At 44.9% G+C, this 21,870-nt stretch overlaps 1 protein-coding gene across 2 annotated transcripts in view; it reads left to right on the top strand.

Annotated features, from left to right (window-relative positions):
• DIXDC1 (DIX domain containing 1) overlaps positions 1–21,870 on the top strand; it is a 41,404-nt gene that overhangs the window by 6,334 nt on the left and 13,200 nt on the right. For both annotated transcript variants that reach the window (XM_080366537.1, XM_080366538.1), the window contains exons 2-6: positions 10,288–10,417; positions 11,042–11,167; positions 12,927–13,176; positions 14,395–14,502; positions 20,280–20,392. In XM_080366537.1, the coding sequence (XP_080222663.1) occupies positions 10,288–10,417; positions 11,042–11,167; positions 12,927–13,176; positions 14,395–14,502; positions 20,280–20,392 (727 nt within the window). The remainder of the gene's footprint in view (positions 1–10,287; positions 10,418–11,041; positions 11,168–12,926; positions 13,177–14,394; positions 14,503–20,279; positions 20,393–21,870) is intronic.

Below are 21,870 nucleotides of genomic sequence, written 5' to 3'. Positions count from 1 at the left end.
TGTTAGATTGATGCTTTCTCGATGATGAACATAATCACAGATTGCTGAAGGGGCCCTGTAAATTGCAAATTCAGGCCAATGTATTTCCTTTCCCTTTCAGAGTCCCTAGCCAAAATATGTTGTGGACAGTGTCATCTGCAGACATCTAAAAGAGGATGACTTTTGTTTAATGTTGAAACGCAGCGAACTCCCCTGTGGGCATCATGCAGCTCCCATCCCTCTCTCATTAATGGACTACCCTGCCTTGAAGGTGTTTCCCTGCTGTTTATTGCGATTTATCCTGTTCTCAGGCAGCTAAATAATTCAATCCCAGAGCTGGATGGTGGCATGGGAATGTATGGCTGCTAAAAGCAGTCATTTATAATGCAAGGAAACCATGGAAGGCAGGGTCTCCTCTGTGGTGCCTCTGTCCATGTGGCCTCAGTTTGTTCTCTGTCCTTGAGGAAATGCAGTTTATTTGAGACACACGCTCATACTTCTGTCAGTGCTTTAAAACAGATGAGGCACACAGAAATGTGTCAGAAATGGGTCTCACAGCTCCGAGACATTAATGTGTCTGTATTTTTACAACAATAATATACCTTCTCTTTTTCAAGTTGGAAGTTAATTATTATGTAGTTGCTTATGTGCAATGAATAATCTGAAATAGCTATTTTTTCCTTCTGAGATAACATTGAACAACAGGCCTGGGACTGGCTCCTCTCCAGAGAGCAAAATGGCAGTGAATTTTTAATAGCCCAAGCAGAGCTTGTTTTGAAATTGTGGTCTCCCAACAGCATCAAAGTCAAATGCAAGGCGACCATATGAGGCTCTGTGTACCTGGGGACACCCCTGCACATTTTGCTGTGTGAGAACTACTGCTCCCCAGCGCTGTGCACGCAGGAGGTGGTGTGGTGCAGGTAGGGCTCTCTGTTCTCCCCCTAGGAGGCTGCTCATTGCCTGCCCCCTCACCAAGTGCTCCAGGTAATATTTTCCCTTGAGCAGTGGTTCTTAGCCGAGTGGCATCTGCAGTAGGTATTTCCTGGCTTTCCCAGACATCGTCTCTCTGCCTTACTCTTCAGGGTTTGCTGTATCTGTTGGTGGACTTTGAGGTGATTAGATGGCATCCTATCTGTAAGATTTGAAGCCTTGCTTTGGGAAATGGCCTGGGCTTGACTTTCATTTGCTCTTCTGGTTGAAGTAATTTTCTGGCAGTATAGACCTGCTACCGTCTTGTTCTGGCAGCCGCTCTGTTCCCCTTGGTGCAACATGCATGAGCTGCGATAAAAACGTCTCTGCTACTGCGATCTGAGCAGAGGAAACTTGCACTCGCCCTTTCCTTGCAATGAGTCCTATTTATAGCTAATAGGATTCACTATGCAGAGAGCTGTTTTGACTCCTGTGTCCCTCGTCCAGTTCAGCCCGTTAGGACCAGCCCATAACTAAATACTCCCTGTAGTACCAAATCCCTCAGAGGCTAGTAGATACATGGAACTCTTTAGAAATGCTGATGGTTTCCACATAGTACATCCAAGTCTCATTTCACTTCGGTGTGAGACCACTAGTATTTTACATCCGCCCTACACTGTTAAAGCCACGGGATGGTCAGGCACACTTGTTTAAGGCTTGGCCAGAGTGGGAAAGGCTGGGATCTGAAGAACCACCTTAACCTTGCCAGGTTGCCTGTCTGGTCTTCAGGAGACTGGGCAGCTGCTGCATTGTGATTCTGCTAAGCCTCAAGTAGGGACATCAGAAAACACAGCTGGGGCTTCCCACACCTGGGTTTAGGTGGAGATGTGCTTTAGCAGACAATTGCTTGCTCTAGCAGGAATACTTATCAATTTTTCTCAAAGCCCTTGTACCTGGCCAGCAATAGGACTGTCAGCAAGGGAAGGACGTATTGTATTTGCCATTATATAGGATTAGGGGCTGAGCAGTTAGGATTCAAGCCCTGGCTGAGTTTCACTGTATGCCTAAACCAGGCTATTTCTTGTTTGCATAGCAGTGGCTGTCCTTTGGTCTGTTACAGTGCGTTTGCACAGGTACAGTCAAAGATTTATTGTTATCAAAGCATTTTACAAGTGACATAAAAATTAGTGTAGTTGCTTTATAGCTAGAAACTGAGGCATGCAGAGGTAAAGTAGGCTGCCAAATTCCCAGCAAGTCACTGGCAGAGTGAAAAACAGAGTCTGTATCCTAAATGTGCCTTTAGTGCCCTTCATCCTAGAGCAGGCAGCTTCACTGGATGTCCCTTCCCCTTTTCTTCATACGAAAGGTTATTGCCTGCAAAAAGCGCTGCTCAGTCGTACTGTGTGCTGTCTCCTCACAAAGCTGCTTTTCCCTGTCTGTACAGAGCTGGTGACTGTATTCCACTGAAAAATGAACAGTGCTCCTTTTCTTTCCTGAAGCATCAGGGAATGTCTCAGCACAGCTTGTTTTGACAGACCTTAGATTTTGTTTGGCTGTAGTGGAACCATTTGATAGTTCAGGGTGAATCATGTGCTCCGAAGTACTGGCAGTTTACGGTAAAAGAACTTCTTGTGGCTCAGCTTTTTGCTTGCATGCTTGCATAGAAACGTTGACCTGTGTTAGAAAAGGGCCTCAAAATACCAGATTGGGGAAAATGCAGAGGCACTAAAACATCTTGCAAACATGCCAGTAATTAGGCCTAAAGCAGCAACCTGGCTTCGAATGCCAGTGGCATTTCAGGGCACATATTTCCGACTGTTGATTTGAAGGAATACGTCCTAGCAAGATTCATTTTACATGAGTTTCTGTCTGGTAGACTTTTGGAGTAGGTGCTCCCTGCAATGACTGTGAGTTTGTTTAAGGAATGGATACCATCTCCAAATTTCCGAACATGAAAAGGGTGCACAGAACTGCTACTGTGGGTGGAGAAGGTATGGCGAGTAACTGGATTTGTACGAACAGGAAGGAGGTATAGGTAGAAAAACAGATTAATTGCAGGAAGGACGCTTGTGTGTAGTGTTATGAAAGTGACAGGCAAAATTACTGTTTGAAGAAAGCACACTTAGATGCCACTCACAAAAATACCCGTATGTGGCAGATGGGTGGCACAAGTGAGATCACTGCCTGACAGCAAGGATATGTCTTGGCAACAGATCAATAGGAGGAAAAGGTTTCTTCCATTAAAGGGAAAATGGAATCATCAGGCTTTCGTTTTGCACAAATTAAATAACTCTTTGGTTCTACAGAGATAAAAAGCTGTCAGACGTGCATTTCTTGCCATTTGCCCACCTAGGCCCAGTTTCTTGGGTGGAGACTCAAAGTTAATTTTTACGAGGTTACAACAAACTACTGAGCATAACTGTCTTTCAGCTGTGAGTGCTGCTCCTGACTTCACGAGCTGTTTAAAGAGATTTTATATTTGCATCTACTAAGCTTTTCCAAGTGGATTCTAAAATACAACATGAAATGACTAAAATACCAGTATATGTAGGCACAGGTAAGAATTACTTCATCTTGTACTGAAAGTTGTATGTCTCTGAAATGGAGCACGACAGCTGTTGGCTGTGCAACAAGAAGTAAAAATCAAAGTGGTAGAAAGAATGTAGGGAGTTTGAACGGCGTTGGGCCTTGCTGTTCAATGCTTGAGCTTTTCCTCTTAATGGGTAAAGGACTATGAAAGATGTGGGAAAACTGTGCAGTAAAAAACGAAGTGTCCTGCTGGACAGGTGGACATTCTGGAAATTCTTGCTGTTGTTTGCATCCAGGAAACATGTGAAATACACCTTCAGCTCTAGACTTCATCCTTCATAGACCTTGTAGCACTTCAGCTGGTATCTGAAATGCTGTTGGCACACTGCTCTCTTAGTCGACCAGACACTTGTTCCCTTCCCAGTAACAAGTGGTGGTTTAGCCAGGATGCCACAGGCAGCTGTCATTTCAACCCAGCAGTACTGCCAGGATTTGAGCAAAAATTGCTGCTCCCCGACTGGAGACGAAGACAGCGTTCCCACCCTGACATTCTGAATGACGGGCGAGAAGCAGTTCCTGTGTGAGATCTGTATTTAGGGAGCTGCGTACAGAGAGAAGGATTTAATTCTTTATATTTGTTCAGAACACCCAGGATGACAGGAATGACTGAAGTATTTCCAAAGATCTGGCCAAAGCCCTCTAAAGTTGCAGGCACTTGCTTTCTGAAATCATTGCACAAACCTGACCAGTCGATGAATGGCAGTCAGACTCTGGTTTCAAAAACGTTGTCTGGTCTAAGAGATCAGAAAGCAGAAGACTGGCCCTTATATTCTTGAATCTGGCTAGAGAAACAGGTGGCTGCTCTTTGAGGTGAATTCACTAAACCCAAAGAAATGGTTCATTGTATTAAGATGAGGAAAATCCAACTGGCTGCGCCTAGAACATAGCACAGGTTAAGGGCATCGTTGGGCTGCTCCTCCCAAAGGTTTGTGCTGCTTAAGTCTTGGAAATTGACCTTAGAAGTTACAGGAAACATGTTCTGCCTATAATTTTAACAAGACCTCAGGGTAATACTTCTTCCTGGGTCTCAGCAACTCAGTGAAAAATCCTTGTCCAGACATGTTAGGGTGTTGGAAATGTCCACGTTTTCACTCAGATACGAGTGAAGGGTTAAAGAGCTCTTAGTCTTTTGAAGCTCACACTCTATTTCTGTCTCCTGATGTGCACCAGATTGCATGGGTGCCTCCTTTTCCAAACTGTGTCACTGTACTGAGGCGTCTTCTGTGCTTGAGACAGGCTATTTATAGATTTGGAAAATACACATCAGACCAAAAGTTATTTTGAATGAAATTACACCTCCTGCTTTAAAGTAAGAATTCTATGAAAAAGGACTCCTGTGGGTGTACATGGTTGTTCTGGCATTGCTCTGGTCATAATTGGGTGTTTTTCGCTGTTGGATGTATCAGGAGTTATCTCAATGTGTTAAACAGCCTGAATCACATTTAAGCAGCAATTTTGAGAAAAAAAAAAAATTGTTCTGCTGGCTTTGAGAGCCGAGAGAAACATTTGCTCGTGAGTTTTTATTTTCCGCTCCTACAAAGGCCTTCTCAAACGAAAACAAAATCAAACTGGAGGAACACTGGATGGAAAATTCCAGTTTCTGTCTAATTAAGGTGATGTCAGAAAGCTTAGACAAGGCCTTAAACATTACATCCTGATGTAATTAAGCTAGCCTTTGAGCTTTGCTGCTGCAGACGTTTGGGTCACTGCTCTGAACAGACAGGACACTAAACGCCTTTCATACTGGGACCAACCTCATAGCATGAGGGCTATTATTATTGACCTTGTTAGACCTGGTGCTTGGGCAGTGGCCAGAGGGTATAAAGGAAAAGCCGAGTAAAGATTGTGAGAAAGATTATTATTCTTCCAGGCTGATTCCCTAAACCCAACAATAAGGATAGATTCAAATTCATCAAATGCACGCAGAAAAGTAATCTCTTCCTAGAAGCAGAGAGCGAGAGCGTCAGGGGAGTCTACTGTAATGTGATAGCAAGGTCAGGCCCTCTGGAGGCATCTATCTGCTAAAGAATGATTTTTTTTTCCAAGAATGACGATTTGGCTGACTTCAAAATGTACAATACCCTAATCTCAGAGGAGGAGGAAATCTGAAAATTAATTGTATACAGTGTAATGTAGATGGCACTGGTAATAAAGGACAGAGTAGCATGTCACAAGCATTGTGATCTACCTGTATTTACTGTCAGGCAGACTGGACTGATAGACGGTTGAGAGGGGAGAAACAGGAGCCCACAGCAGCAGGTGGTGAATTGCACTGGTTAAATGAGAATATCAAGGACACCTACAGCTGGCAGGAGCTTTGCAAGAGGGGCTGCTTTTCTTCCACCTTCGGAAAACACTAGATAATGACACTTAATTGTAATTATCAGTAAGAGATTGCAGCCACTGGCCCTGGAAGGGTGTTTTTCTCCTGCATATCATTGGCACATTGATATGCAATTGAATTGCAAGCACAAAGTCAATTGAAAGCACAAAGTTCCTGACCTCCAGACAGCTGTTCTACTATAGCCAGTAGGTCCCAGGCACTTCTTCGGGGTATGTGCTGAGTAAGTGATCCAGAGTAAGATCCTGCTCTGAGGTGTGGTGTGCTAACCTGTAATGTCCCAGCAGAAGTCCCTGCAAGTTGGGAAATTCCTTAAAACTGCAGGTGGCCCCTAGTACCTCGCTTTCAAAATCTTTTCCTGCCCTGCAAAGTCTTTCAAGGCTTCCAGAGTGACTTGGATACAAATACCCTACAATGATCTGCCTGGAACTTGGAGCAATCTGAGCTCCAGCTTCCTTCAGGAAAGGGAGTTGCTCTTCCCATTGCAAGGTACAGGTAAACCTTGCCTTTTTTTGGAACACAAAGCTGTGTTAACATAAATAGGCTTAAGCTTAACTCCGCCATAATCCTAATAACGTGTGCTCTGCGTAGTAAATCTTAGACCAGGCTGATATGTTTTTCTTCTGAAAATCACGATTTTGAAAGAAGTATCGGTGCAGGAGTAGAGCAGTGTGAGCTCCATCAGGTCTAAGATTTGGCTGAACAGATGCTCAAACCAAAATGCAGGGAGAAGCAGAAAACTCCTGAGTGCTCAGTGGCTGAAGGAAGAATTATTTGGCTCATTATTCAATTATACTGAAGGAAGAGGATGAGCTAGGCAGAACAATAGTTGCTCCCTCTCTGATTCCTCTCATTTGTACCAAGTTATGAATCAACAAGGGGAAACTCTAGGGATTTGTTCAATCCCTAGCATGAATTTTGGAGCTCCTGTCAGAAGCTGTAGTAGCATAGTTAGAGCACTGGAATCACAGGAATTGGTGTAATAGGTCCCATGGGATCCTTCCCCTCAACTAGAAAGACAAAAGTTAAACAAGAGGAGTGCTAAGAATTTGAGCAGCTGTCAGAGCAGGGGAGCTGAGCGGGTTTGGGGGACAGCTGGCTCCAGCTCCCTCGGCATAAAGGCTCACTCTGCACCCTTTACTTGGTCTGGCTTGGGTTCATCTGCCCTGCCACTGGGGCTAGTGCTTCTTTTTGCTAATTATTTAGAAGGCACAAAATGTAATGTCCTACTCTGTTGTCAGGAAGCAGTGTGGAAGCACAGGGGCAACAGCCTTGGAAAAGGAAAGGAGTACTTTAGAGATGTGTCATCCACCTCTTTATTTCTTCCCAACCTCCTTTCTCTCCTCCTTGGAGCCTTGTTGACTAAGAGGAGCCGAGACTAATGTGGGACTGGATGGGGCACACGTTTGGTTTGAGCTAGGATGCCTGCAGCCGCAAATAGTGATGGAGCATGTGTCTTCCTTGTATTTCTCTGGGCAAGTGGCAAGCACAGGCTGGGTAGCATTTTTGTGGGGTGGAACAGGCTGGGTAGAGCTGCTGTTCTCATGGCAGAATACATCCTAGCAAATCTTTGTTTCCTCTGTGATGGAAGATGATACCTGAAGTACTTTCCAGAATAGATGCCATGAATGATGTCCATCCAAGTAGCAGATCGTATTGCTGTGATAGTACTTCGGGCTGTTCTGTTGTGAAATGAGATACCTGTCTTGGGTCTTAAACAAATGGAATTCTGAGGGAATGAAACAAGAGTTTACTTTTGTTTTTTTATGGGTCTGATGCATTAAACTGAATCTGTGGCCGTGAATCGAGGCCTTGTGCTTGTGTTGGAGGTGTAGGGCTTTAAGGTATCACCCACAGTGTCCTTGTTGTGGCTCAGTTTATGCCAGCTGATGGGCAAGCCACAGAGAGTGGTGAAGCAAAACATTTTTGACTCACTAGCTTAAAAATTGCTATTAGGATTTCTGCTGAGCAGCTTGGGGGCTTTGTCCCTTCACGCATTTAACACCACTTTGCCATTTTTAGGCCACTAAACTTTTATATCTGTTCTTTTCTTGGTAAGTTCAGTCACCCGCTCACCTCAGCTGCCAGAAGTGACAGCTTATTCCTTGGGTTTTTAGCTTTGCAGCAATCCAGCTCTCTCACTAAAGTCATTAGATCATCTAGTTTTTGGATGCAAAATCAGGAAACGCTGTTCAGTTGAACAGTCTGAACTTCTGCAGGAATATTTTACGCTTAATGGGGAAAAAAACCCCAAAATAACCAACCAAACAACAAAGTAAGGCTGCTAATGAAATGTAAGTTTGCAGTATTACAGCAGCTATTGGTATGAAATCACTTTGTAATGGTGACATCCATATTCCATTGCCACAAAATCCTCCTTTGAATAATCATTGTTAAAAATGTAAATGCACTGGAATTTAGAAGTGACTTTTTCTAATAACAGTGTCAACCTTCTTATACATTTAAGAGATAGGGACTAAAAGTTTGCCAAAAATGCTTTCTTATGAATGCATGAAGAATGTTCAGAGAAAAGAAATAGAAAACAAACTGCTTAGTGAAAGGGGCTGTTCTTTCTTTGAGTGAGAATGGAAGTGGAAGAACCATATAGATTCCTATAAAAAGGGCAAATTTCCTGTAGGCTGGAAGAGGCTGTGCCCTTGTGGAATTAGTACAGTATAACAGTTTAGAACTTTGTAAAATTATTTCAAAAATGACAAGGTAGTAAACACAACTGTGATAAGATTATTTTCCTGAATGACACAGACATCAGGTGGAGTTTTCATGCTGCAGCCCTATTCAGTACGTCTTTACTTATCAATGCAGATATTTCTACAATGATGCTGTATTACTATAAACAAACCTACCTCTTTTCTCTGGTACTGATTGGAATAAATTAAAGCTTTATTGAATCTGTGTAATAGAAGCTTGTGGTCTCTCTGGCTCTGGCATTAGACTGTTGTGAGATTGAACCTCAGTGCTGGCATGATCAGTTAAAATCCAATAGCAGGAGGTGAAGTGCTTTTGGCAGCTGGCAAGAGTTACCACTGCTGTTCTGAAAATCAGCGCAGGACCATCAGCTTGTGCAAGAGAGAGAAAGTGAAGGCTTGTAAGTAGAAAATGAAGACCTCTGAAACTGGCTAGGCAAAACTGACGTGCATCATTGCCATTACAGCCGAAGAAGAGCATGCAGACCCCATCCACGTGGCAGGCCGAGTCTGTTCCAGCAAGCGTGCATCAAATCTGTCACTTCTGCTTCCTTTTTTCAAAAGCCATCAAGCAGTCCCCCAAGCTCAGCTCTGTTCTGCTCCCCAGCTCGCTGCTTTCTGAACCAGCAGACCGAGCCACGGTGTGATTAAAGTTGGATTTCCTATGTCAGGTTAATTAAGAGTGAAGCTGTGATCTAGATTGTGACTTTGATGGGCTGTAAAAGCATAAACTCCGACACTGCTGAGATAATATGGAATGCAGACTTAAAACCTGCTGCATTGGCAGAATAATGGGAAGCTTAGTGAAAAGGGAGATAATCCCATAAATGGATCAGTTTGTTTACCCTCTATGTACCACACCAGCCCTGCCCAAAGGGATTTCAGTGGTGCCGGTGCTCCTACTAGCTGAGGAAGGGGGGGAGGAAGGGAAAGGTCATATGAATCAGCTCTTCACCTTTCAGTCCCCTGTGCCAGATGGGTCCTCACACTGACCAGAAGCCTGAGTTTGTTTCCCTGGTCTTGCCCTTGTAGCAACATACACAATTCTGTGAAGCATCATCCAGTATGCCCTCTGGAAAGGCAGTGCTGCTTGCTCTCGGGTCTTGCAGGTGTTAAGTGCTGTGGTAAGCACAGAGAAATAGAAATTGGGCCATTAGAAATGCTGATGCAGCTCCAATTAAACGAAGGGGGCTGTACAACAGGGTGTCTCTTCCCTGCTGCATGAACTGTTACAAGTGAGCCATGCTGGGGGTGTTAAGGAGGGAAGGCTGTTGTCCCTTCCAGGAAATCAGTCCTGGTTGTTTCTTGTAGTAGATGGCATAGTTTAAAGAGAAATAACACAGGGTTTCTTGCTTCTGTACTGTGGGTTTTCTGCTTCCTGGATATATGGAAGAAAACAGTGTGCACGGGACACAAAATGCTGTGAGTGAACCAATTCTGGCACCAAAAATAAGGGGATGACAGCATTGGTTTGGCACCAATTAGATTAAATGTAATGTAAAGCTATCTTCTCAGCTGTGCTTAGATGATGACTCCTGTCCTGCTGCCTGCTTGCTTTTCCTGCCCTGGCATGGAGCGAGCTGCACCACGGTGTGCAGTGATGTCAGTTAGCGCTCAGCAGGCTTTGGGATGAGACCACCAGTGTTTGTTTTCAAGGGCAAAAGACAATGAGATCTGTGAAGATGGAGGAGAAAAATGAGAGCTATGCAACTCTCCCCTGAAATGGCAGTGACGTGTTGTAAATGTTTTGTTTTCTATTTTCAGCAACAACTACAGGCATATGTGGCCTGGGTGAATTCCCAGCTGAAGAAGAAGCCAACAATAAAGCCAGTCCAAGACCTGAGACAGGATCTCCGAGATGGAGTCATTCTTGCTTTGCTTATTGAGATTGTAGGTCAGTAATGCCATATGGCACTATTTTTCATCTTGTAGTTTCAGATCTTGTTTAGAGGAGGGTGGCCTTGGCTCTGACATCTGTCGGGCATGCTGGCAGATGTTTATGACGGTGTCAGAGCTTGTGGGGGGAAAGGAGTGACTTTAAAAGAAAACAATCACGAAACAAATCATAGATGCAGTTCTATTAAAGCCTTATGTTTTAGCAGACAGTTGCAACAGACACGGTAAAAACGTGTCAAGGACGATATTAATTCCCACGAGGCTGGAATGGAGTTAAGAAAGGGTTTACCTTGTAGAGGAATGGTGTTAGTGTGTGGCATTTTTGGAAGAGTGACCTGCTTGCTGAGATACTCCCTTCTTCCCAGGCCCAACTTCTAATTTTCTCTACCCTCGAAGCAGTGCAGGGGGACAGGGAACGGGGTTTGTAGTCAGTTCATGTAAACCCAATACAGTCTGCAACCTGTTATCCCTGGTACTGGATGCCTTGTAAACATGACAAAAGCCATGCATGCCTTTTGAAGTACCCAGACAAGAGATAAGATCAGGCCCTACACCTACAGCCATTCCTGTGAAAGCACCAAGCTATTCAGTTCTTCTTTAACAAAGTTTTTTCACTCTTTAGCTGGTGAGAAGTTGAATGGCATTCAGGTCAACCCCAGCAGCCAGCAGGAAAAGAGGGAAAATGTGGAAAAAGTCTTAGACTTTGTGGCATCCAAAAAGATCCGCATGCATCAGACATCAGCAAAAGGTATGTGCTCCTGGTGGTCACCACAGATGATTTTATCTGTTGTAGGCCTGTTTCTGTCTTTGTTTAGTATCAAACAGAAAATGTGTTTGTGGGGGAGTTGCAGGTTTTTTCCTCAGATGGTTTAATAACAGGTTTTGGGTTGAATGATACTGTGTTCTTGATTGCTTTTGGTTGAATGATACTGTGTTCTTGACTGCTTTTGGTAGCAGCACAGTGCACAGAAACAAAAATGCCTTTTCTTCTGCTGCTGGGCAGTCAGAAGATGAAGTAATGGTGTAATAAAGAATACAGACTCAGAATCTTTCACTAAAAAGACGTACAAACCTGCTACTGCAAAATGAGACATGGGAAAAATATTTCTGGTCCACTGGAAGCCTGTGATACTGTTTCACGTGACTTGTAAACAGGGAGGAGACCCAGCATGCTAAATCACATGCCTGTGGCGTGGTTTAGTCAGATACCACGAGGATCGGATCGCTGGTGTGCGCGTAGGGCTGTGGGGTACAAGGTGCTGTTTGCTGCCCGTACTGCGGGGGGGTACAGCTCTGACTGTCTGTGGCCCTTCAGATGAGAAAGAGGGGAAAGATGCTGAGAGAGACTACATGGAAGGCATGACCCTTGTCAGCAGAAGAGTACAAGCTGCTGGTTTATAGGCCTTGGTGAGAGGCTTAGAATTTAAATCTAGAGTAATGAGGACTGTTCCCACAGTACTGCTACTGGCAGATCGGAGGCTGTACTGGTTTTGGGTAGTATTGCAAGTTGTCTGATGAGCGCATGACTATAGAAATGGTACCACTATTGGTAAAAGTCTTACCTAAGGAAAGGTATCAACCTGGATATGCGCTGAAACCATGTCATGTGGTCATAGGCTACAGGCACAAGACTCTGGGACACATGCTCCAGAGCTCCACTCATAGTTCTGACATTGACTCATTCTAGGACTTGAAATGATTCACACAAACTTCTGGCTTCACGTTCCCCATGAATAAAGTGGAGGCAACAGTCACTGTGACTTACTTTGGCTATTTCTAATTTTTCAGATACTAAAGCAAGTAATAACCAGCCTTCATGCCTCCAGCACTTTTTTTTTTTTTTTAGGCTGCTTCTGATATATTTGGAAACTCTATTCCTATTATTTTAATGGACTTTGAGTATCTCAGCTGAATAAATTGTTTTGAGAAATTGTAGTCTGAAAGAATGGCTGATCTTTGCAGTGCACTTGAGATTAACGTGTGTGAGCTAGTTTGTATGCTGGTGTGATGTTAAAACGGACCAGCTAACTTTTGCAAGGTGCTACAAACAGTTGATGGCACAGGATGCTATTGCTAAAGAAATGCATTGCTGTTCTCTGGTCTTTAGCATTAAAAAAAAAAAAAAAAAAAAGGCAGCAAATTCCATGCGCTAATTAAAGGACTGCTGGGTACAGTGTTAGTCTTCAGTGACTGCTGTACTTTCCCAGTGAGTGTTCAGTAATTATCATGTGCTGTCACGTATCTTGCTGGATTGTTAGCTGGAAATGGCCTTAAAGGGAAGACTCAGGTCCGTTTGGAGCATCAAAATTTGTGATCAGTCAGTTTGTTGCTTTGTACAAAACAAGCAGAGCTAAGCACCAGTGCTGCAATGCAGTCCTTTTTACATGGTCCTCACTTACTGGCGTGGTCCTGTTGGGTTTAATTATTTTCATGCTTGTTGGTGAGATACAGCTGTGGTGGGACTTCATGGTAACGGCATCGTCCTTGGCTTTATTTGCATTTTGCAGATATTGTTGATGGGAACTTGAAATCTATCATGAGGTTGATCCTGGCCTTAGCTGCTCACTTCAAACCAGGCTCCGGGAGAGGGATGAACCACAGCCCTGCTGGCACGGTGGGGAAGAGCCTCTCAGCATCCTCCGCCAGCCACAGGCCTCGCTCAGCCGCTGCTGTGGCCCAAGGGGCGGTGGCTGCTCTGGCAGATGTTCGTCAAGATGTCTTGCAATCCGGCCGGGATGTTTTCCGGCACAGACAGAGGTAATGAGTTTTCCCTGATTATGTGAGGTCGGGTTATGTTAGCAGATGGACACAATTTCTTTTTAAAATAGGTGCCACTTTATCCTGACAATTCCTGGCGTAAGGTAGCTCTTCTATTGTGCAGAGACAAACTGCTACTCTCTCACCAAAACCTAAATCGATAGTGGCCTAACAAACGGGAGTACTGACTTAGCCTGGCTGCCTCGTGATGAAGACTGAAGGCTTTTTTTTTTCTCAAGTTTTTCAGCAAAATAACTGCTGGGTCTGTGTTATGTCACTGGAAAAGAACAGTTCGTTACGGCCAAGCCAGAGGGAACTCTGCTGCCCTATTTTCCCCATTTCATGCGCCGCACAGTGCCCTTTCTTGGTGCTGTCTACTTGGAGACATTCTCGTTTCAAGCAAAACAGAAGTAAGGTCTTAACTGCAGGTACTGGTTATAGATCCGGGAGCGGTAACTTTCCGAACTGAGGCGCTGAGGATGTCGAGGAAGGCAAAACGGACTTGTACGGTGCCGTTCACCCCGGCGCTGTGCCTGCTGCCGTAGAGGCAGGTGCAGCGTTGTGTGCCGTTAACCGGCTGATGCAGCCTACCCTGTAAGCGGAGGAGTTCTGGTGATATGGAAGGGAGATGATCCATGTGCAGAAGGGGCATGTCATTCTGAAAAGCACATTTAACACTTGCAAAAGGTGCTATGTGGATTATAATAATAATAGTAATGACATTTAAATGGAAGCCACATGGTGGTCTATTGAGGGTTTAATTTACACAGCTGAAGGTCATTTGCCCATATTATATTGGCTCAAGGGAATACCCATAAAGCAATTTGGAAATGAGGTTGAAATGGTGTATTTTGCTGAAAAAGTAAATGTTAAAGGTTTCTCTTGCAAAGGCCTTGGGCCAGGAGTTCTTCAGAAAACCCAGCCCTTGTGCTATTTGCAAATTCCGTTCTTTTCCTTGCTTTCCCAGAGCTTTTGTAGTTTTCTAATCACAGAATTAGGGATGAGTTTACAAGGGGGGGCTGTTTGCCTGTGTTACGGTCACACCAAGAAGCTGGGATGGAGCTCCCTGATAGGAGAATTCTCTTAATTGGCAGCTTTCTAGCTGTTCCCTCTTCTTACCTTCCTTTCATTAGCTTTCCTACCCTCCCTTTTGGAGACAAGAACAATTTCTGCTTCTATCAGGTGAGGCTTCCCTCATTCTAAGATTATTATCTCCAGAAATAGCAGCATGGATGAGGAGATTGAAAACCCCTACTGGAGTGTCCGGGCACTGGTGCAGCAGTATGAAGGGCAGCAGAACATGCCACTGGAGTCCCACTCTTCCAGGTAAGGAATTTCATTGCCAAGATGTGTCCTCTCATGGTCCTTTGCCTGACATTCCCGTGCCCTGTCTTATCACTGTGATCTGGTTAGCTCTGATAGAAAAGAGGATTCCCAGTGTATAGTCTCCTGCCTGATCTGGAGAACGAAGCCTCAGGAACCAGCATGAAGCAGTGGTTTACTGCCATTTCTCCCACAGATAAAAATCGATCTAATTTATGATGTGATTGCACAGATAAGAGCCAGGAGCTTCTGAGTTACAGTCATCTAAATCTCTGGGGTGTCCCTCAGTGAGACCAGGGGGATAGGATGAGGAAAGACACAGCCAAAGATTTGACAGGGAACCTGAATGTACAGGTGGAGCCTTTTGAGAGAGTGCTGACTTGAGGGATGCTGAAATGGAATTTGTGGCCTGTTTCACAGAAAGGAATGTCTGCGAAGGAATCTTCACAGACAGAGTAGCTAGGGTGCAAGGGATGGACATTCCAGAGCTGATGGAAAAGGTGTGGAGGAAAGGAACTTAAACCAACAAACCCTCATTCCCTGCAGAGAGATGGAGGTGAGGGGGCATGTGCATTTGAACAGCGGTTACAGGAACACGCCAGACCTTACGCTGGTCCTGGGGGGGATCTGCCGCTGTGTCTTCATTGCTGTTGTGCCCTCATCCATCACCTTTAACTATCTCTAGATTTACAGTTGTCTAATTTACCCTTCCATCCCCCAGACTTTCACCTTCAATCTAAATTGCAGCATTTAATTGTTTTACTGAAAAGTCTCCTGCGTCCTGCTGTGAAGCCTGGAAGTCAGAGTTCAGTGCGGTTTCTGTTGGAGGTGACTTTCCCCTTTGCAGCAGGGCTTGGATCCTGAGGAGTACGTGCTCTCTGCTACAGCCCACAGCCTTGACTGGGGTTCTTGACTGCGCGAGTTAAGCAAGGTCAAACTGGTGCAACTGGAGGCTTCCTAAGGAAGTGGGACCTGCAGAAACGGGATCGGTTAGAATGGCAGCACGTCATGTTTTCGGTAGGAGGTGCCGCAGCTTGCAGCTGTGAACCTGAGTCACGTGTGCCACTTACAACGCATCACGCTGGCACCTTACAAACTTTTCTTACTACCTTTTGCTTTGGGGCAGAAGTCAAAACTCTCACCCCAGTTTGCCTGAGCAGTGGACGGGAGAGGGAAGACACGTGGCTGGGTGGTTTGTTTTCATACGTGTAGGAGAGACAATGTAGCTGAAGGGGCTTTTTAAGAAAAACTGTACTACAGGGAGCTGTTCCAGTGTGGATAGCTTCACAGTAAAGGACAGCATTTCCCTTTTTCCCTAGAGAGTGTGAAACTAGCTTGAAGACAAAGGACTGTTAACTGAACATGTTAGATCTCCCTCTGGATACGATGCCTTGCTCCATTTAATATCCTCTGGAACAGATTAAGAGGGCAGAGCTGCAGCTCTGACTCACAATTCCCTGTCCTCACTGGAAGTCCCAGCTCTGCTTTGTTGTTTCCTTGTCCTGCCTGGGCTGCTCCCTGAGAGTGCCTCAGCTGCCCTCCTTCCCCGTGTCATGTCCATCCATCCATCCCCACAATCTGTGCAGGAGTGAGGAGGTTCATTTTCCTAGGACAGATTGCCACTGGCAGTTTCTCAGCAGGTAGGGATGTCTCCAGGATTTCTCAGGCCACTTTTGGTGCTCCATAGCACAGAGACACCTCCATGTACCTAAGAATTAACATTGCTTGGCCCAACAGAGGGGGAAAAAAATACGATAGTTTATACTTATTTCCAGCATTTGCTGTGTATCATAGTGAGGTGGTGTTTATAAATACAAGCATACACATTTGGAAGAGTGTGGGAACTCCATGTGAGCCAGTATTGGACCACTGCCTCCACATGATGTCAGCAGAGTGTACTTTTGAAGCTGTCATTCCGGGGGAGATGTAAAAATTCTGGTCTTGGCAACTGGATTTCATGGCTAACGTCACAGGACTTTGGTGTTAACTCTTGAACCGTGGTCTCAGTAGGACAGCAAGTGAGACATGCTGTTCCCTCCACTCGTTCCTCAGTTTAAGGTCGCTGTAGCATTTTATGGGTGCTCTTCTACCCTCTAACGGATGGTCAGACAACTGCTGTTCGCTCATATGTGGCTGCATTCTGGTGGTAAATGAAAATTTCTCTGCACATCTTAAATCACTTTCTCTTGTGTTTTTTTTGTGTTTCCCATGAAGTCATGAGATCTCTTGCCATATGGTAACGGTGATACTGCTGTTGACAGGACATAATACGGTGAGAATCTTTACATAAGTGATCAGCGATCTACCCAAAGAAATCGGGAGCAATCTGACCTCCAGCTCCTGGGGATGTCTTCTGCTGATGCCGGGCTTCATGATGAAAACAAGATGCTTGTTTCTCTTTCCTTCCAGAGAGAAATGTTCTAGCTTAGTTATGAGAACTGGCTGGGAGAAACAAGCCACTTTTTTTTTTTTTTTTCTTTATTAGTGATAGATGTGGTTATTAACTGCAGCCACCCCCCTCCATCTAATTGTGCTGTTGTCTTGTCTGTCCCAGGGCAGCATTCCCTGCCTAGCATCAGCTCGTTTCTGCATTAACTCTTCAGTAAAAGAGCTCACAGCCTGAATAACAGAATTCCCAGAGACAAAAGCAAAGGCAATTGAAATGATTCATGGAAAATTTGCCAAAATCAGATGGATTCCCAGGCCACTGAGCCCCTCACCCATCCGTCTCCCTTTCCCCTCCCCTTCCACCAGCCTTCCCTCCCCCACTCTGAGCCAGGCATCTCTGAGAAAAGGCTCTGCCTTGCACAGCCTGTGTGACAGCAGGAGGGAGCAGGAGCTGGAGATAGCAGGGAAGAGGGAGCCGTGCGTGGGGCTGGGAAGTGCTGCATGCCGTCTTCTGAGACCGCATCCAAGCCTGGAAGAGCAGGGAACCTACTGGTTGCAGGAGCACCTTCTCTTGGCTGTTTGCTGGCATCTGCAGCAGGTGCTTGGAGTCTAAAGAGGGCAGAATGGGATGAGAAACACCACTGGCAATCCAGATCGCAGTCCTTGCGATGAAAACAACTGGCTGTGCAGCTGACCAAAATGCAGCAGCAAGAGACAAATAACCCGAGAGGAAAACCAGCAAAAGCAAAACCCAGGCTGCAGAATTCCCTGACTCTGGAATCAAATACTTGTGTGTGGGCTGCTGATCTGCCATCCGACAGTTTCTTGCAAAGACCCTGAGGTTTTTTGGTTTTTTTTTTTCTGCTGTGAATCTTCCCGCTAATGCGAAGCAGTCTGGCTTGCAAATATTTCTCCAGTAGTTTGACAGGAGCTGGCGTTTTCTGCGCTGAATTCTGAGCATGTGAAGGGACAAGGCATGCCTGCAGCCAGAATCCCGAGGCTCCCCGGGAAACGGATTCTGTGAGGCGAAAGGTTAAAGTGGGATCATGGGAGGGAAGCAGGTCAAATGGTGAGCAATTGTTGCCATTGTGATTTGAAACAGCAGGGATGGGGTGTTTATTAAAATTATGAGAATTCAGACTTATCACTGGGGCTGTTGCCCTAAAGCCTTGACTCCACAGGCAGCGGCAACTCTGGGACTCCGTGGAGAAAGGGTATGGGTTAGGAAACCCACTGGTAAAAGGAGTAAAGTGGAATAGTTTGCATCATAAATTTGTCTTAAATGGCTTTAATTTTCTAGCACTTATTTCTGCATGCTTCAATTGTGAATTGTTATGTACTTTAAAGAACAAATTACATCGGTGGCTATTTCATACTCTTAACAGGTTTGGTGACTGATGCAAAAAACGTAGAAATGTTTCCAGCATTACCTTGATGGCATGATGTATGAGGCAACCTGACCTGTGCTACTGCTTCATCTGACTGCACCTCAGTAGCTCTTTCACTGTTTGGCATGGTGTGAGGGGTGGTCACTGATGTCGTGTGAACCCACTGGCCTTTTGAAAGAGGGGAAACTGTCTGGAAAGGGAACTGTGGACATAAGAATGCCTAAGTAATTATCTGTAAAACAGTCTGTGTTGTGGAGACCTGTCGTGACCACTTAAACCCACCCCCTGCCCCAGCTGGGATCCTTTGTATTTGCTCTGGCTGGGGATCCGGTGCTGAGAGGAGCAGATTTTGGAAGAGGGGATGTTTTTTCACAGGCTCTGTATCCCCCTGGGTTTTGTCCTGCTCGTTCTTCCTTCTAGTTCCCTGCTCTCACCTATCCCTCAGTTTCTCCACCTTCTCACCCAGCAGTTGCTAATATTGTTTTTCTAGGACAGCTCTCATTCTTTCATCTTTCGCCTGGATGTGAAACAGCAATGCACTTCTCAGGGGTCTTATCAGGATGATGGCACATCCCAGTACCAGCTGGGAATACGCAGGGGGAATATCGAGATCTGTTCCTAGAAGGACATCAAATCCCTCTCAGAGTTACTGGGCATGTTAGATCAGCTGGGCTTTCTGCCTGTACCTGTTCTGTCTGAAAGCTCAGCCTTTGCTCTGACCCTTATTGTATAATGCAAACCCAACAGTACTCTCTGGGCTCCCAAACAATTATTTTAATTTTGTGTTGTGCACCCCTTTGGTGACAGGCAAAAGCAGGGCACCGGTTACAAATGGTGTATACACAATGTGCCCAGTCGGGGATTGCTGTCATGAATTTAGCCCTCCTTTTAAAAAGGATTTACCTTCAGCAAAGCCAGGTGTGCTGGACCCCTGCAACACTCATGCACACCCTGTGTGAGCAGGAAAGAACAGGTACTGTAGCTGCTAGAGGATGCTTATTCTCTCAGTAATTTGCGTTCATCTTTTCCTTAAATATGGTGAAAGTCCATTTAGTCTGGACTATGAAACCTAGACTGCTGATGTGTAATATACACTAGAAGTAGGCCAGCACTGGCTGTGGGAGTGGACCAGACGGGAGCTGCTAGCAAGTCATTTCCATCTCTATTGCAAGGCTTTTCTGATTCTGTGAGAGGGCTGTGGAATATGGAGCAGCAGTGCTACAAACATGCAGAAGGCGAGCTGTTGAAGCCTCTTATTTTTCTGAACCTATTATATTATTTCCACACTGTTTTCTTTTTGTTCTCTGTCCTTTGTTTCGGGGTTGGAGAGAATGAAAAATTAACTCCTGCTCACATTTGCAAGGATTAGTTCCTGCGACTTTAGAGGTACATTGAATGGGTCAGTGAGCTTCAGCCACCTTTTGATGTTGTCTGGGTGATGCATTTAGGAAGAATTTCTGAAAAAAGATTACTTGAACCTCACAGTCAGCTGAGATGGCTCCAGTGAAAATATGCGGGTACTTTCAAGAAGTTTTAACCTAAGAACATGAGTGGTATCTGACTTTCAGAAATATTTTGCCCTTGGAATTTCAAGTTAGTGAAGTGATGCTTCTGAAAGCCAGAGCAAGAGAGGAAGCGAGCCAGGGTGGCTTTTTGTTCAGTTTGCAGTATGAACATAAGGCTCGTGGTAAAATGTTTCTGAGCAGACCTTCAGCAGAGTGTGGTCTTACCCCTGTGTGACCATCTGTGAATTCTGTGGTGGCAGTTTCAAACAATTTCTGTTAGGGAAAATTAAGAGATACACACTGTACTGCTTACCAGTTAGCCTGCTATGACACTGCTGTAGAGGGATGGAACAGTTACATGCCTGGTTTGGTTTGTTCATGGCTTCTCCAGTATGCAGAGAATTCTTAGTTTCAACAAGCCTGCCTGCATATTCACTTTTATCTGAGATGAGGATGGCGCTGATCAGCACTAGAAGTAACTTTCTCCTCTCATCTGCAGTCTTGCATCGCCCAGTCCTATCCACAGTGTGAAAAGTGAATCCACTGTAGCCCCGTCAGAAGAGAAGGAAAGGCTTGTGATCATCCACACTGAAGAAACAGAAACTAAAACAGGTAACTTGCAAATAATGCCTTACAGCTCATGCTTTCATTGGGATTGGTTTGGATCATAAACTTGCTGAAAAGTTCCCCAGTGACTGAAATGAATGAAGAAAATGTGATACTGACTAAATCCCAGAACTTTTAATGCTACAATAATCAATATTGCAATGTCTGTGAGGCTTGCAAAATAATGCTTGGGAAATAATAAACCCTGGACCCTCTGGAGAAGGATTAAGGGTCGTATATAATTTCCATTGCAGGCTGAATGCTTTCATCACAGCCTCATTGGGCCATGTTGAAAAAAAATATTTGAAATTCTCTTAAAGGAAGAGTCTGTGTGAGTTCATCAAGCCCACAATGCATTTGTGAGTTCGTCAAGCCCATTGACTTTGTGTGTTTACAGCACCTCTGTACATAGGTTGAGTGGCTCTTTGCAAGGAGTTGAACAGTTGTAGTATTGTTGTGTTTGCATTGGGAAGACGCTGTGGTATTACCATAAGTGCCCTGTGATATGATCAGTTTACACTTAAAATTTTCATGCAGATTGAAGGACGGGTATTCAAATAAGTTCCTGAAGTGATTTAATTTGTTTCTTTTCCTTCTCAGGAATGCAGTCTAATAATAACTCTTCCTGGTTAGCATCCTTCCCAAGAGCAAATGACAGAGAAGCTCTCCTGGGAAATGCTTTGCTGCCTCAGCCAGTGTAGTTATGCTTCAGTGCTCCTTTGAAAGTATTTGACAGACTTTCTCAGCAGCTGGAGTAGCTGGCAGGCTGTGACTCTTCCTTAAATTGCTAGCAGTCCTGCATCTGCTTGCTGCCCATACAGTAGGATATTGCACCTCCATGTCTACACATGCACAGCAGCTTGCGTTGGCCAATTTCACTTTTGCTCAACCACCTAACAAGCACTGCTATCATTATGCCTCACCAAACCTCGTCCCTCCTTAGGGAAGAAAAAAACCCGTAAAATCTACATTCCTGGACCAGCCAGTGGATGACAGTTAAGCAGCCATCCAGTTTATGCTGTGGGGATCAGAAGAACCATGCAAGGCTATTAACTTGCTGTTAAGAGTCTTTTTTTTTTCAGAATTACATATTTTGTTCACCGTGCGAAAGCCATGTTGTCTGACGAGTCAACTACTGTTTAATGTTGCCTTCAGTGGGTCCCTGGTGGACTCCCCAACACTAAGACATGCTCTTCACTGCATCCCACAGTTGCTTTTCTGCCCTTAGGTGTTTTCAACCACATGTGGTGCAGTGCATTGTCCTCTGTGATGTGCTTTGAAATCTTCAGTACTGAGGAATCAGATGCAGCAAAGTTAACAAAGGGGAAGGATGCTTATCTTTGATACATGTGTATGCAGGAAAGCTCCCTTTGCTTAAATCCTTGAGATTAGACAGGACATCACACCTGTGGCAGCTACCTTGATACCAGCTGGAAGACGTGCTCGTTTGTTATGACAGCTAGTGTGGACTCTAGGCAATTGCT

The sequence above is a fragment of the Falco punctatus genome (genome assembly GCF_963210335.1).
Source record: "Falco punctatus genome assembly, chromosome: 16".
Classification (NCBI taxonomy): domain Eukaryota; kingdom Metazoa; phylum Chordata; class Aves; order Falconiformes; family Falconidae; genus Falco; species Falco punctatus.
Note: the sequence above shows the minus strand (reverse complement) of the source record. Positions and strands in the feature narration are given on the sequence as shown.